The sequence below is a fragment of the Gymnoscopelus braueri genome, assembly GCF_963280865.1.
Source record: "Gymnoscopelus braueri genome assembly, chromosome: 22".
NCBI classification, from domain to species: domain Eukaryota; kingdom Metazoa; phylum Chordata; class Actinopteri; order Myctophiformes; family Myctophidae; genus Gymnoscopelus; species Gymnoscopelus braueri.
This window is the reverse complement of record NC_137624.1, coordinates 29,714,292-29,728,419: the sequence shown is the minus strand read 5'-3', so window position 1 is coordinate 29,728,419 and position 14,128 is coordinate 29,714,292. Positions and strand designations below refer to the sequence as shown.

General features: G+C 43.1%; 1 protein-coding gene across 1 annotated transcript in view; it reads right to left on the bottom strand.

The window, feature by feature from the left end:
* The window catches only part of ntng2b (netrin g2b), a gene marked incomplete at its 5' end in the record, with an annotated part of 69,147 nt that overhangs the window by 47,667 nt on the left and 7,352 nt on the right, over window positions 1–14,128 (bottom strand). The window contains one exon of the mRNA XM_080418707.1: window positions 8,511–9,154. Within this exon, the coding sequence (XP_080274833.1) occupies window positions 8,511–9,154 (644 nt within the window). The remainder of the gene's footprint in view (window positions 1–8,510; window positions 9,155–14,128) is intronic.

Below are 14,128 nucleotides of genomic sequence, written 5' to 3'. Positions count from 1 at the left end.
CAACGCGCAAAACGAAAGCGAAACCTAACTGCAGCATGCAAACCGAAAGCGAAACCTAACTGCATCATGCAAACCAAAAGCGAAACCTAACATGCAACTGACAAACTGATTTTTTCCCGTTTTGCCCTTAAGGCTTTCAGCCAGTTTGCCAATTGTAGTATAGATACATTTTATGAAGATAAACATCAGAGGTGCCACTGCCAAGTATTACTGTAGTCTCATGTCAATGAACCAAGATTCAATCTTTGTCTCCCCCCGCTTCTATCCCCTTCACCTTATTCTTAGTATTCTAGTTACACCTACAACAAGTCAAATGACGTCTCAAGTCATTCATGATGAAGTTTAAGTCTAAGTTGTGACGGGGTTCTATATCACATCACTTGTGTCCTGACCGAGTCCTCTGCTAAACATGGACACCCAGTGATGTTACTATATACTATATACTATATATATATATATATAGATGTTACTATATATTAAAATCCTACTGTATATTAAAATTGGCTAATGGGGGAGGGTGGGCCGGCCGGCCGGCGGGCGGACCACAGCCACGTCACTCTGACTCAGACATAACCATAAACAAAACTGATGCGCCCATATATAGGCATGTCACTATGACTCAGACATAACCATAAACAAACCCGATATATATATAGGCATATATATGGAGATCCGGTTGTCTTGAGCCACAGATCCGACCACTATGCCCATATATGGTGACGTACATATATGGGACCGACCCACTTCAAACTCAGCGTGGACATCGGCAAGGACTCCATATCCATATACAGCCTATATACAGTATGGACATAATCCGACCGATTATGTCCATATATAGGCTGTATATGGATAATTTTATCCAGTTGTCCAGAACCGCTGACAGAGATCTCCATATATAGGTATAAAAGGGACACAGGTAGACAGACAGACAGATACTGAGATCTCCATACAGTATATGGGCACAAAAGGGACACGAAAAGACAGGCACAACGGGTAACAAAGCCCCCGACACTATGACTCAGACATATCGGTCGAATCGGCAGTGCGACGTAGGTGTGAGGACCGAACCTCTAGTATGCCAAAATTCACCTGGAAATCACTATACATAAAGATTGTCCGTCCTATTACTATAATTCTTCATATAAATACTTCCTAACCAGTTCTTTGCCATGGTGTTTTTTTGCCAAAAGCAGCAAAGATGTGTGTGTGTGTGTGGGGGGGGGGGGGGGGTCAATTAAACAAAGTGTGCGTGCGTGCAGCTTAACTTTTTCCAACTTTGCTGCATAATTATGCAGTTCAGGGATTGCTTTAATAAACTTCCACGACCCTTTTCAAATTAAGTGTATATTTAACAGTTTGAAAAATTGCAAAACAAATGTTTAGGACAGAAAATCAATATCTGTGTTCCAAACACATCTCCTGCATCAGTCTAGTTCCCGACTCTCTGTCACCTTTTGTTTTCACATCTTAAGCCTGAAGGTTCACTCAGTGACACGGCCACTAAGATTACACCACATGAGGATACAAGTGAGGAATTCTGGAGTTTCATGAAAATATTCAACAATGATGCTACCATATTCCATCCTGATTGGCTAAGATTGCCTTCCAAAGTTTTCAGGATTGGTTTGTTTTGAACAAAATGCCTCAAATCATGAACGCAGCATGCAATATTCGTGAAATTTTGCACGCACATTCCCACCAGGCCGAGGAAGAAATGCCAGCCTTTTCACATTGGCCTGTTATAGCGCCACCAGCAGGTCTAATTTAGCAAAACACATTTTTGGAACAAAATGCCTCAAATCATGAATGCAGTGTCCGATTGCTGTGAAAGGCCTAAGAACAAATGGCACCCTTTTCATATTGGCCTAATATAGTGCCACCAGGAGGCCACAATAACCTACCTGACCTGGCGGAGACCTGTGCTCCGAGGAGCACTTTTTCTAGTTTCTTATGTAGCCTATTGTATAAGAAATGTAAAAACACATCTGATACTTTTTCATGCTGCCATTTTTGTAGCGACAGACATTCAGTATAATAGCATTCTCTTAGCACTCCTCTACACTGCAAGCTACTTTCCATTTGTGCTAGCAGCAGATATGCATATCTTAATGCACACACAGGAAGTATGCATGCATGCATACATGCATGGCACGGCACACACAGTCGAAAGTGGAAAGGAAGAGCCGCTAGCTAATGAACGTATTTTTGAGCTTGGGTCCCTTCTCAAAAATGCAGTACTGTCTAAATGAAACACTTGATGCGGTTTAACCATGCTGGTTTGTTTGGGGAAGTAGCAGATGATGTTTCTGATAGAATTCTAGAATCTGTATTATGAACACAATGATTTTACCACCAGTCATAGCAGATTTTGCCAGATCAGTAAAACAGCAACTGTACATATTGGTTGATGCACATGACTGCTGATTATCTGTGCATAATATACCTACTACATATATAGATATATATTTAATTATATTAACTATATACAGTGCATACAGTGTATGTACACATCGATCCACAGTTCTGTTGATTTTTGTAGGCTACATGATATTTATGCATATTTATATCTGCCAATGGTTCATACCCTATGTTAACCAAAGCAATTTTACATCGCTTTCATAATTGTACTATACTGTACTGTATTTGAATGCCTTGTTCTGTCCAATAAATGAAGAAAGTAAAGTAAGTGGTCAGTTAAAGTACAGAAAGCCAGGTCAGTGTTATGATCTATTTATATTTCGGTAAGGGCATCGGTAAAAGAATGCACACGATACCTACAGTATGCCTCGCTCTATTAATATCTACTTATACATTATGCACACCTGACTAGCCCAGGTACAGAGGGCCTGACTTACCTAACCGTAAGTCATCTTTATATTGTCTATCACATATTTTATTGTATTTAAATTATTTTACCTTTCCACATATTTTGTCTGTCTGTCTGTCTGTCATCTTTAAACAGTGTTCAGGAATCTTCACCCTTTCACACAGCTAACTGATAACAGACGGTCTAAACTTGACCCCACCAGCCAATCTGATCAGGAGGAGCAGTTGAAGGCAGTGAAAGGACCTGATGCTAGTCATTACCACTGAGGACGAAGACTAATGCAAGCTTCATCTTCATCTTCCTCGCCCCACTCCGTCTCCTTCCCTCCATCTTGGCCCTAATCCACTTAGGTGGCTCTTCCTGAGCTTACAGCCATAGCGTTTATTCCATTATAAAGACCCGCTCTACGACCTGCCGCTTATTTCATTAGAAAGCCCCAATCCATGACCCCTCTCCTAATCCACACTGCAAAAATCCCGAGTGTTCATCTAACCCTGAGAGCGTAAAAAACTGAGTCTTACGGGTACATTTTTACATTGTCAGGGTTAGATTCAGACTCAGGATTTTGCAGTGCGCAACGGAGACAACAGGCGGGCCATGACCCGCTGCGTTGCGTTCCATGCAACGTTCTCAGGGACGACGACTGCAGACAAATGGTACAAAGGAGATCAAGGAAGATGGAACGAGGCTGAATCTGAGATGACCACTTACTGTACGACTGAAGCTTCCTGCTCAATCTGATTTCACCGATGTAAGTGATGGCCTACAGTTGAAGCATTGCAACTCTTTGTTTAATGCTTGGCAATGGCTTTCACATGACCTGTGCTGTGAGGGATACGTGCAAGCAGTCCGGTTCAAATTATTATTATTCTTTTTTTTAAAGAAAAAAACGGAAAGGGGGGGGGGGGGGGGGGGGTCAAGATTTTCTTAACCGCTCAAGCCCTATATACTTCTTCGTACGACATAGCGAAAATAGCCGATCTACAAGCTCACAACGTGTCCCATCGCGATGCATTGTGAGCTTCTGGAGTAGCTATTTTCTCTATCTTATACAGTATATAGTGTATATATAGAGAGAGAGAGGGAGAGAGAGAGATATTTTAGAAATTCTGACAATTTGCCCAAAACAGAGAGCCCAGGGTTAATTACTAGGTTAATACAAATTATTTTATTAAATTGTTTAATTGTAGTAATATCAAACATATCAGACAGTCTAGACCCCCCCCCCCCTCCAAATGCATGTATTTACTTCAGTCTGACCAGAAGCAGGGATAACACATACAGCGCATGGCCAGAGGGGCATATCAGAAGCAGAGGCATTGATTTCCCCCCCCATCCGTTCCAGCAAATCCTACCCTGCAGTCAGTATGAGTAGGCTATATCACATCAAATGAGTGTAAACTAAGCCTAAAGGCTCTCAGACCAAAAAATACCTTGGCTTGAGTTTATATTTTGAGTCTGTACTGCAGCTCATTACGGTTAACCTTGGTAGAACTTTGCAACGAGTGGTGAGTGATGCTGAATCATACACTATAATACTATTCTATCGACTCTATTGCATTTGACCTTGCTTCCATCACCTCTTCTTTGACCTTCTCTTCTCCTTTATATCTTTGCTATACCTCCGACCGTCCTCCACCCAACATGACCCCCCTCGACCTGTGTGAGATCCAGTTTGCTGAGTGATTTCAGCACGTCCACAAATCTAAATTTACCACCCTCCTCCTGTCAAACATCACTTGCCTGCGTTTGCACTTAATGGCCTCTCACGTTACGTATTTATTGATAAAACAGCACTATTCGGCCCTGAGTACCTGGCTTCCCGCATACCTGCGCCAGCTCTTTATTGCACAGCCAGTCATTCTGACAATGCAGCGTCAGATCAAAGAGACGCAGCACAAAGAGGGTCCATCCTGTGGTTGGTTTAAAAGGAATGGGGCTTGTTCTCCGGTCTGCATCCAGAATCAACTCACGCCAATGTTTAGTTAACTAATAATCATTACTTTTAACTGGGTTCAGCCAGAGAGCCATCGCTGGAGGCCTGGGGACATACGATACAGCCAGGAAGTGACAACAACCCTCTTCCCATCGATAACGGCAGCCTATCTCATTACCGTGGTGACCTGCAGTACACTGCCTCTCGGTCTTGCTCATATAAAACCCATTTTACTGTGCCATCCCCGCCGGAGCACCAGTGGAGCGGAATATTCATTATTCAAATTTTAAGCATTGGAAATCCCAATATGTTACTAAGGGCAGATGAGATGAGATGAAATAGCTTAGCCTTTTGTCCAGGGAACATTGACTAATCGTCTGGCCCCCAAAATCAATTTTGCAGCCGTAAGCATCAGACACACATGATTGTACTGTACTGTTGAGGACCCCCCACCACCATCACCCAATACCCCTGCTGGCTGCCCAGAATAACTTATTGATTAGTGATTATGTTACGGGAGGTGTGGGCAGCAAGGGAGGAAGATGGACTGGCCTCAGTCATCTCCACAAGGCTATATTTGGGCCCTCTGATACCAAATCCAGCACATAAAGATACTGTCACCAGCTGCCATCCGCACAGCTTTCAGGATGGGAAAGAGACAAAGAGATGAAAAACATGATGCAAGTGTATAAATCTGAAAGTTGACGTTTGACGGCTTACCATAAATTTGGCACGGGATGAGGCAACTGTGTCGAGTATTGTAGCACAACTGGGCTTTCCAGTGAAATTATAAAACTGTTGTTGTGATTACTGAACGACGCTATAAAGACGACATGTGTCCTGCCGATCGTTAAAGTTATTGGTTTTGGAGGTTGTTCTAGCATACTGTAGCTGTGAACAATTTCACCTCCACCATCTCTCTCTCTCTCTCTCTCTCTCTCTCTCTCTCTCTCTCTCTGTCTCTCTCTCTATCAATCTCTTCCCCACTTTCTCTCTCTCCACCTCTCCCTCTCTCTCTCCCTCTCTCTCTCCCCCCTCCCCCCTCACTCTCTCTCTCTGATTCCGTGCTGAGCCTGAAAAGTTCCTGTGATCAATACCTCCAGGTCCTATCCCCAGTGCCAGAGAGCTGTGTGTGTGTGTGTGTGTGTGTGTGTGTGTGTGTGTGTGTGTGTGTGTGTGTGTGTGTGTGTGTGTGTGTGTGTGTGTGTGTGTGCGCGTGTGTTGTGTGCTGTGTCAGCATACACTCAGGACCTCATCAAACACCCCCATACCCCCTATCCACAGGCAGACGCCCACATCAACTTACACCTCTGAACCGCTTACATGTTTTCACTTTCCCCAACCCCCAACGCACACACGGAAAACACACACGCACGCGTACACACACACACACACACACACACACACACACACACACACACACACACACACAAACACACATAAACGCAAGTGTGTTCACACGCACACACGCACACACATACACACACACACACACAATCACACGCACACGTACGCAAACCCAACGAGGGTGTTAAATACCATTCAAATGTCACCCTGCCGTATTGATTGGAATAACTATTCTGAAAGGTAGGAGAGATGGCTTGTTGATGCTAAGCAGGCGCGTGACGGCCCAACCATCCTTCACTGTCACAAAGTTGCCATGTAAGGGTTCCCAGCTCCCCCCGCAGAATGTGGATCGCAGTTAACGTTAGACCACCGAGGCCGTCTGTTTGTGTCGTTAATCATTGCGCTCACCGGCCAATGACAGCCAGCGTAGGATCCATGGTGAGAGAGATGGGTCATTGTGAGTGACCTCGGATTAGGCTGGATATGAGCGTGTGTGTGTGTGTGTGTGTGTGTGTGTGTGTCTGTGTGTGTGTGTGTGTGTGTGTGTGTGTGTGTGTGTGTGTGTGTGTGTGTGTGTGTGTGTGTGTGTGTAAATGGGACAGTAATCACGTACAGCTCTGACACTGACTGTCAAAATGTTGAGAAAGCCAGGTGAAGTGAATTTCACAACATACCGTATTCAGTAAGTAATCTTTCAGAACTGAACATATGACCTACTGTATTTAGAAATCTGAATGAAAATAATCTCATATTTTTTGTGGAGTAAATGCAGTTGGTACAACGCAAGTTCAGGAGGGAAGAGAACATCAGATTACAATCTACTCCCCCATGTAATTGCCTCCAATCTGGTTTATATCAATTCCTCCCAAGCTCACCTGCTTGGGACAACTCCTCCCTTATCTCCTCCCACCAAGCTAATCAAGGGTTGTATTTATACATGAGGCCATCTGCCATTTCGATCTGTTTCTCGCATGGACGCAGGGCGCACACAAGCCCAGGCTCACCAACGTGTTGCTCCGTCGGCCGATTAAATAATAGTTAATTACGTACCACATATCAGAAACTCATCATTTCTCCTCCTTCAGCCCACAACACCAGGTGCCAGCTTGTACTCCAGCGATGATATCGCCAGTATCCAGCGTTCGCGTGCGAGATCAAACACTGACCATACAGTCCCGTTTCATCCTTTTCGGCCACCCACTTTCACACGTCTCGTCCGCGACCAGGTTTGCGCTCGTTTCGCGACAGTCCCGGTTCGGCACGTTACAACGCCACTCTGCCAAGTCCGTCTACATTCGTTCCAACGGCCTGACATCACCCACGTCCTGTTACCGTGACAGCACAGAGCACCACTTTTTGGAGTCTTCAGGCGTAAACCAGCGCCACTCAGCTCTACGGACCCCAAAGCCAATTACTCAGGGTTCATTCCCCCCCGGAACCACCAACTACCACCTGCTAAATCACCCTCGATCCCCTCGCTCCTTCTCCACCCCATCTTAATCACCTCACCACTCGCTCCTTGCTCCTTCTCCACCTCACCCCTCATCACATCTTCCCGACACTCATCCCACTCGCCTGCCATCCCTCTAACTTCACATCCCCTCATTAATATCGCACATCCCCCCATTCCTCCATTGCTCAATCAATCCATGCTGTTTTCAGATCCAATAAATACAACCTAACTCGATTATGTTTGATGGTGTGGTCTTTACTAGTGAATGATTCTTTTGACAGATCTGCCGTATACCACAACAAATTTGGTGTCAACACCCAATGTAGAAAGAAAGAAAGACTATTTAATTATTCACTGTCGTAATCAAAACTTTATGTTCAATGTGTCCCTTGCTCATGTATTCTGTCAATCGAACATGACAAGATATTACTTTTTTCAGGGAAAAGGTACTAAATTCAAAGTGAGCTCAGACAGAAATTTGCCTGGGGAATAAATTCACATCCGAATTTACTGAAAATCTATCCAAAAGTGATTCAATGTTGGGAAGAGGTGGTAGAGGAGAGTGCAGGAATATTTGACATGTAATTATTATGAATTTAAGGCAGAGCAATATGTGGTAATGTTATGAGATGATCCCCACTGCTGTCTCCATCTAATCCCTTTGGAAATAGTGTTTCAGCTGCCCATTTAGCTTTACCGTCTTTATCAATAAAAAAAAGTAATTGGAATGTCTAGTTTGTATAAAACAACAGAAAAAAACATAGTGTTTACAATTTCAGTGAAGGTTTTACATTTGATACTGGCATATTGTTGATAATAATTTGAAACCAAAAACTGCATCCTGGATATTTCTTTCTTTCTTTCTTTTTTCTTTCTTTCTTTCTTAAAGAAAATTATTATTTTAGTAAAATTGTAAACTAAACCAAAAAAAAGTCAAGATCCCTCACCTTGAAGGTACCTCGATGTTGGAGATGGCATAGAAGTACTTGAGCAGGTTGTCTCTCTGGACATAGGTGCCTCCTAGGGCAGGCTTGAGAAGCCTCAGCCTCAGATTGGTGAAGGTGAAGAAGTCCCTCAGGCCCTTCATGCTCTCCATGCGAGTGTACAGGCTGTCCATGTTCAGCAGGCGAGGCCCAGCGAACACAGCAAAACGCGCTCGCACCTCAAACTTCACATGCTTTTCGTTCTTGGAGCCTACCCACTTGGAGTACTGCTCAGTGCAGATGACCCGTGTGATGTTGGCGGGTGTCAGGTCACTGACGCGCTTGGGTGGCATGGCGAAGGCATCTTGACAGTCGTCAGCGAAGTACTGGTAGGGCTGCCAAGAGCGTCCGTGGTCCATGGATTTGTCTAACACCATGTGAGTAGGACGGCCGTATTCAAAGGTAATCTGGATGTCATCTGTGAGCTCCAGGCTCTTGTTCCAGGCCAAGGAGATGTTGGCCAAAAGGGGCTCAGGGTAGCGGCTCCATGTGACTGTCTGCCAATAGGTGATTAGACCACTGCGTTCACGATCCTGCATGTTCTGGGGGGGATGGGCCAGATCCGGGTTCGAGGCATCACATTCGTCACTGCACAGGTACGGGTTCTCCTACAAGACGGAGGGACACAGAGCAGTGAGAGATCAGTGGGGGAGTTCGTGATGACAGGAACAGCAAAGAACACAATTCAAATAGACCATGTTGGTGTCACTTTTGAAATAATGCACATTATTTGATATAATAAAATAGAAATAAGAAATATTATGTAGTCTAATAAACTTTGAGTTGAGTTCTTTCAGTTTGGAAAACAACTTATAATGCACTTTAAGGAGGAAAAAACATAACTGAAGATGTGTCCAGAGGCATCAGCAGATGTATGTACATAGTTTCAGTTTGAAAAACTGTACTTTACTAAACAAGTGTTAACATATATATTTTTTTATTTTGTGGTGAGTAATAAACAAACCCCTCCTCTCCCCCTTCAGTGTACAATTCTTTCAGCAGCAACCACCCTATTTCCAGTACCCAGGTCGCCTCCCAATCTATAGAGCGGGCCAAAAATCCTGAAGGGGGCGTCAACAAGTGTCTTTTGGTAGCGGCGGACATCTTTGAGGGGTAAAAACCAGGTTGACTTAACATTGCCCAATGCCACGCCCAATGCCACGCCCCCTGTGGTGACGACACGTTGGCACGCTCTATACATCCAGAGCTGTTTCAGATCATTCCTGCAAAGATCCAGAATTGTTAGGTCTCTCCACACTTCAGAGCAATCAAGGATCCTTCCTCTTCCTATTCAGAACTTCTAAAGATCAAATTTCCTTTTCGAATTTCTATACCAGCCTTTGCATAGGCAGCAGTCACTCTAACTAACCCCGCTTTACCCTTTCCTACCCTGTATGACTTCATTTCATCTTCCTGTGACCCAGATATGGAATCAACATGAATCGAATCTGATGTCTCCTAACACACCTGTCCCACAAAGGAACCAAAGCCTCCTCGTAGTGAGACTCTTGTATCAGTCAAAGAAGTGTTTTAAAGCTGCACTATGTAACTTTCCTGTTCTATCCCCAATTTGAACCCTATGATCTCCTGCGCCAGTGCTAACATGTTTACCACTGAGCTAATGGAGCCTGCCTGCTTGCTTATACGGGAGAAATTTTATTTTGACCTTCAGGTCCAAATTTGTGTCAAACCAGAAACACTATTGTGTCAGCAGGGAGATCAAATACAACCACCAAAATGGTATACGTTATATTGTATAAACATACTCCACCATAAAGATTGGACAAAATAAAATTGTATCCACACAAAACAAGTTACTTAGTACAGCTTTACCTAAATACCTGATTGTAGAGTGGGCGAAGGCTGATTTAAACACCTGGCCTGAGTCAAACTAATTAGACTCAGAGCTGGGTGTGACTACACACCTATTGTGCATGGAGCTAATTGGGTGTGACTGCTTATCAGCCAGTTGACACACAGTCTGCAGAACAAACACACACATAATTTGCTACCAGCTTTTGTAGCAGACTTCAGGTTGTTTCCCCACAAACAAATGAATTTAATGGTGACCAGTTCTCAAAGTTCCTAAAAGGGAAATAAATTAAGCCAAATAATCATGCTCTGCCTGACAATAACGTGAAATTTCCCCCACATGCTTATACTCCTATGGAGAGATCTACCTCACACAAACAGAAAGAGCTTTGTGAGGCCTGGGTGTGGTCTAGCCTGGTAAACCATCCCGGTCGTGAATTCATATTATCACGTGTCTTCTGACTGCAGAAGACATGATAATGTGAATTCACGCGACCGGGACGGTTTACCAGGGTAGGTGTGGTGAAGTGTGAATTTAGTTTTTAAACAATAGCTGTAGTGCATTTGACTTTGTATTTGTATAGTCATTTCCCCCTCCTTTTTGAGTTAAATTGCATTGTGTGCATAAATAAATTTTAATTATAACAAGAGATATACTGCATACTGTTTTAAATGCGTAAGCATGGCCTATAAGCTCTGTGACATGCATCGATGCATTGTGCAATATATTTTCATTACATATAGCTATAATATTTCAAATGTATTGAATTGTGTATGCCATAGATCAGGGGTGGGCAAGATGTCTTTCCAGGGGGCCATACTGACTTCCATAAAGTGAGTGAGGGGCCACACATTGTACAATTGAAACTTGAAACATATAGTGCTGAATTATGTTAAAACTACATGGATTTGGTAGACATGCCACACTACTTTACGATAAGGTACTTGCTTTCACAACAATTATTTTCAGTTACAAAATGTTGTAACTGAAAATTGTTCTGTTAATTATATATTTTTTACAGCTGTACTGTATCTCTGGCCTTACAATAACAAGATGACTTGCATAAAACAATCCACGTCAATGCCGTATCAACTTTTAAATGAGCCTATACATTTATACAGCATCTTATCTGATATGCACCACTCAGGTCACTGATCAAACGCATTGCATAGTGTTATATGAATTACTATTAATTGGAGTAGTTAAATACATTTTTCTGAAAACCATTAACATATGGCAGCCTTTTAGAATGTACATTTTTGGTGGAGGTCATTTTGTTTTTCTTTGAGGACTTGGCGGGCCGGATTAAGATAGTCAAAGGGCCGGGTCCGGCCCCCGGGCCGTATGTTGCCCATGTGTGCCATAGATAATGGTGGGATATTATTTTTCAGAACCAGTAAATTTTTATTTAACACCTAACACTTACCTAAGGGTCTCGGTCATTCATAATGACAAGTTATCCTTGTCATTATGAAAGACCTGGGTCCTTTAAACTTTTTGTAGTGTAGGCTATAACACTAAAGCAGTAGTGCATGATATTGATGCCTTTTGCTGGCATAGATCATATCTCATACCTTCGTTGGAAACTTTCACTTTCTCATCTTTATTGCCAAGAAGCAGTATATGCAGGCATTTCTGCCTTTTGAATAAAGTCATCGGAGTGTATCATGGGAAAGTGAGCAGTCAGTCAAAACCACTCTAGTGGCCTGATAACAAAAGCAAAAGTTACAATCCTGGGAGGCTAAGATTATAAATCATCTGATTTATGGTGACACCGCAGGGTGGGAAAACTCCAAACATAAGCAAACGCTGCGCCGGTGCTGAGGAAAGCTGTATAGCACTGAGGTACTATAGGGAATCACAAGGCGTGGGAAGATACGACGACATAACACGGTAAAACTACAATGTCTTTGTCCCAACAACAACTGATGACCCTCCCACCCCGACCCACCCCCCACATCCACCAGGCAGACGGTTCCCTGTCTGAGAACCCAATTATCTCTGCCAGTGACTTCCCTGACTGTCAGAGCAAACAACGTATGATGATAATATACAACACTTACTGTATAAACAACTGTCACTAGGAAATGCTAACGGAGACTGTGGACAGACACAGAGAATACTTGTAACCACTTAAGCCTGTATATACTTTGTTGTTTGACGAACTGTAAAAAAAATAATATAAAAAAAAGCAGATCTTCAAGCTCACAATTTTTGCCCTCCAAATTATTGTTGATTACATTTTTGGAAACAAATATGAATTATGTATGGATTTTTTTTTTGATAGGGGTTAACCACTTAAACCCCATAGCATCCGTATTCTGGGAAAACCTTCGCAGGAAAATAGCAGATCGTTGTTGATCGGCTGTATTTAATGTAGAGGGAAAAGTCACAAGTATAGAGCCCTGAGGGACTCAACAACAAGGTATGGGGTTTAAGCAGTGGTGGAAAAAGTACTCAAATGTTTTACTTAAGTAAAAGTATCAATACTGCAATGTAGAAGTACTCTGTTACAAGTAAAAGTCCCGAATTCAAAATTTACTTGAGTGAAAGTACAAAAATATTGGTATCAAAATGTAATTAAAAGTACCAAAAGTAAAAGTACTAAAATGTCTGAAAATAGCAGATCTACAAGCAGATCTACATCCTTGTGAGCTTGTAGATCGTCTATTTTCAAATAGCCTAGTTATAAAATAAGGCTGAAATGTATGTTTTATAATGTAATAATTTATATCTGCAAAGTAACTAGTAACTAAAGTTTTCAAATAATTGTAGTGGAGTAAAAGTACAATATTTGCCTCTGAGATGTAGTGGAGCAGAAGCAAAAGTATAAACAATTGGAATTACTCCAGTAAAGTGAAAGTACCTCAACATTGTACTTAAGTACAGTACTTGAGTAAATGTACTTAGTTACTAACTACTTAAACCCCACTGGGATTAAGTAGTTAATCCAGAAGCGGCTCCTCTAGAAGACCCGCCGCTTGGTGTCTCCTCCATTCGTGCAGCCCCCCTGACCTTTGACCTCTCAGACCAGCCGCCCGTTCACACACAAGGGACAGGATTAGTACGCCGTTGTTCCAGGGGTGACTTCTGACCTACAAATCCTATTGAAAATGATCACATGGTCCTACATACTGTAGCTCCCATGGAGTGTGTGTGTGTGTGTGTGTGTGTGTGTGTGTGTGTGTGTGTGTGTGTGTGTGTGTGTGTGTGTGTGTGTGTGTGTGTGTGTGTGTGTGTGTGTGTGTGTGTGTGTGTGTGTGTGTGTGTGTGTGTGTGTGTGTGTGTGTGTGTCGGGGGGGGGTGATCCATGCAGCAGTATATTATGGAATTTGCATGTTTTCTTTCACTTTGTGCAATTATTCCTCTGTTGGGTTGGGGCTAAACGCAGCATGATTCTCTTCATTAAGTCTACTATGACCTCTCTGAGCCCTCAGGATGGAGTAGTTCAGTGATAGACAATATGGTAGGTATGCTATCTTGCAGCATCATACTATTTACACCCCTGAACTGTACAGTATGTCCACTCTTCTGTCTTCTGTCACTTCTCTGCCCTGTCTCACATATTTAGGTCAGTATACAGACACACACACATGCACGCACTCTCACATGCGCACACAAACACGGACATAAACAGATCCCGTCCAACTGCTACGGCAGGTGGCCCACACCACTAAGCCCCTCTAGCAATTATCCTCGCTGGGATCTTGTCTCCACAACAACGGGCGCCGTGGCACCACAACGCCATGGCTGCAACACGCCACACCGC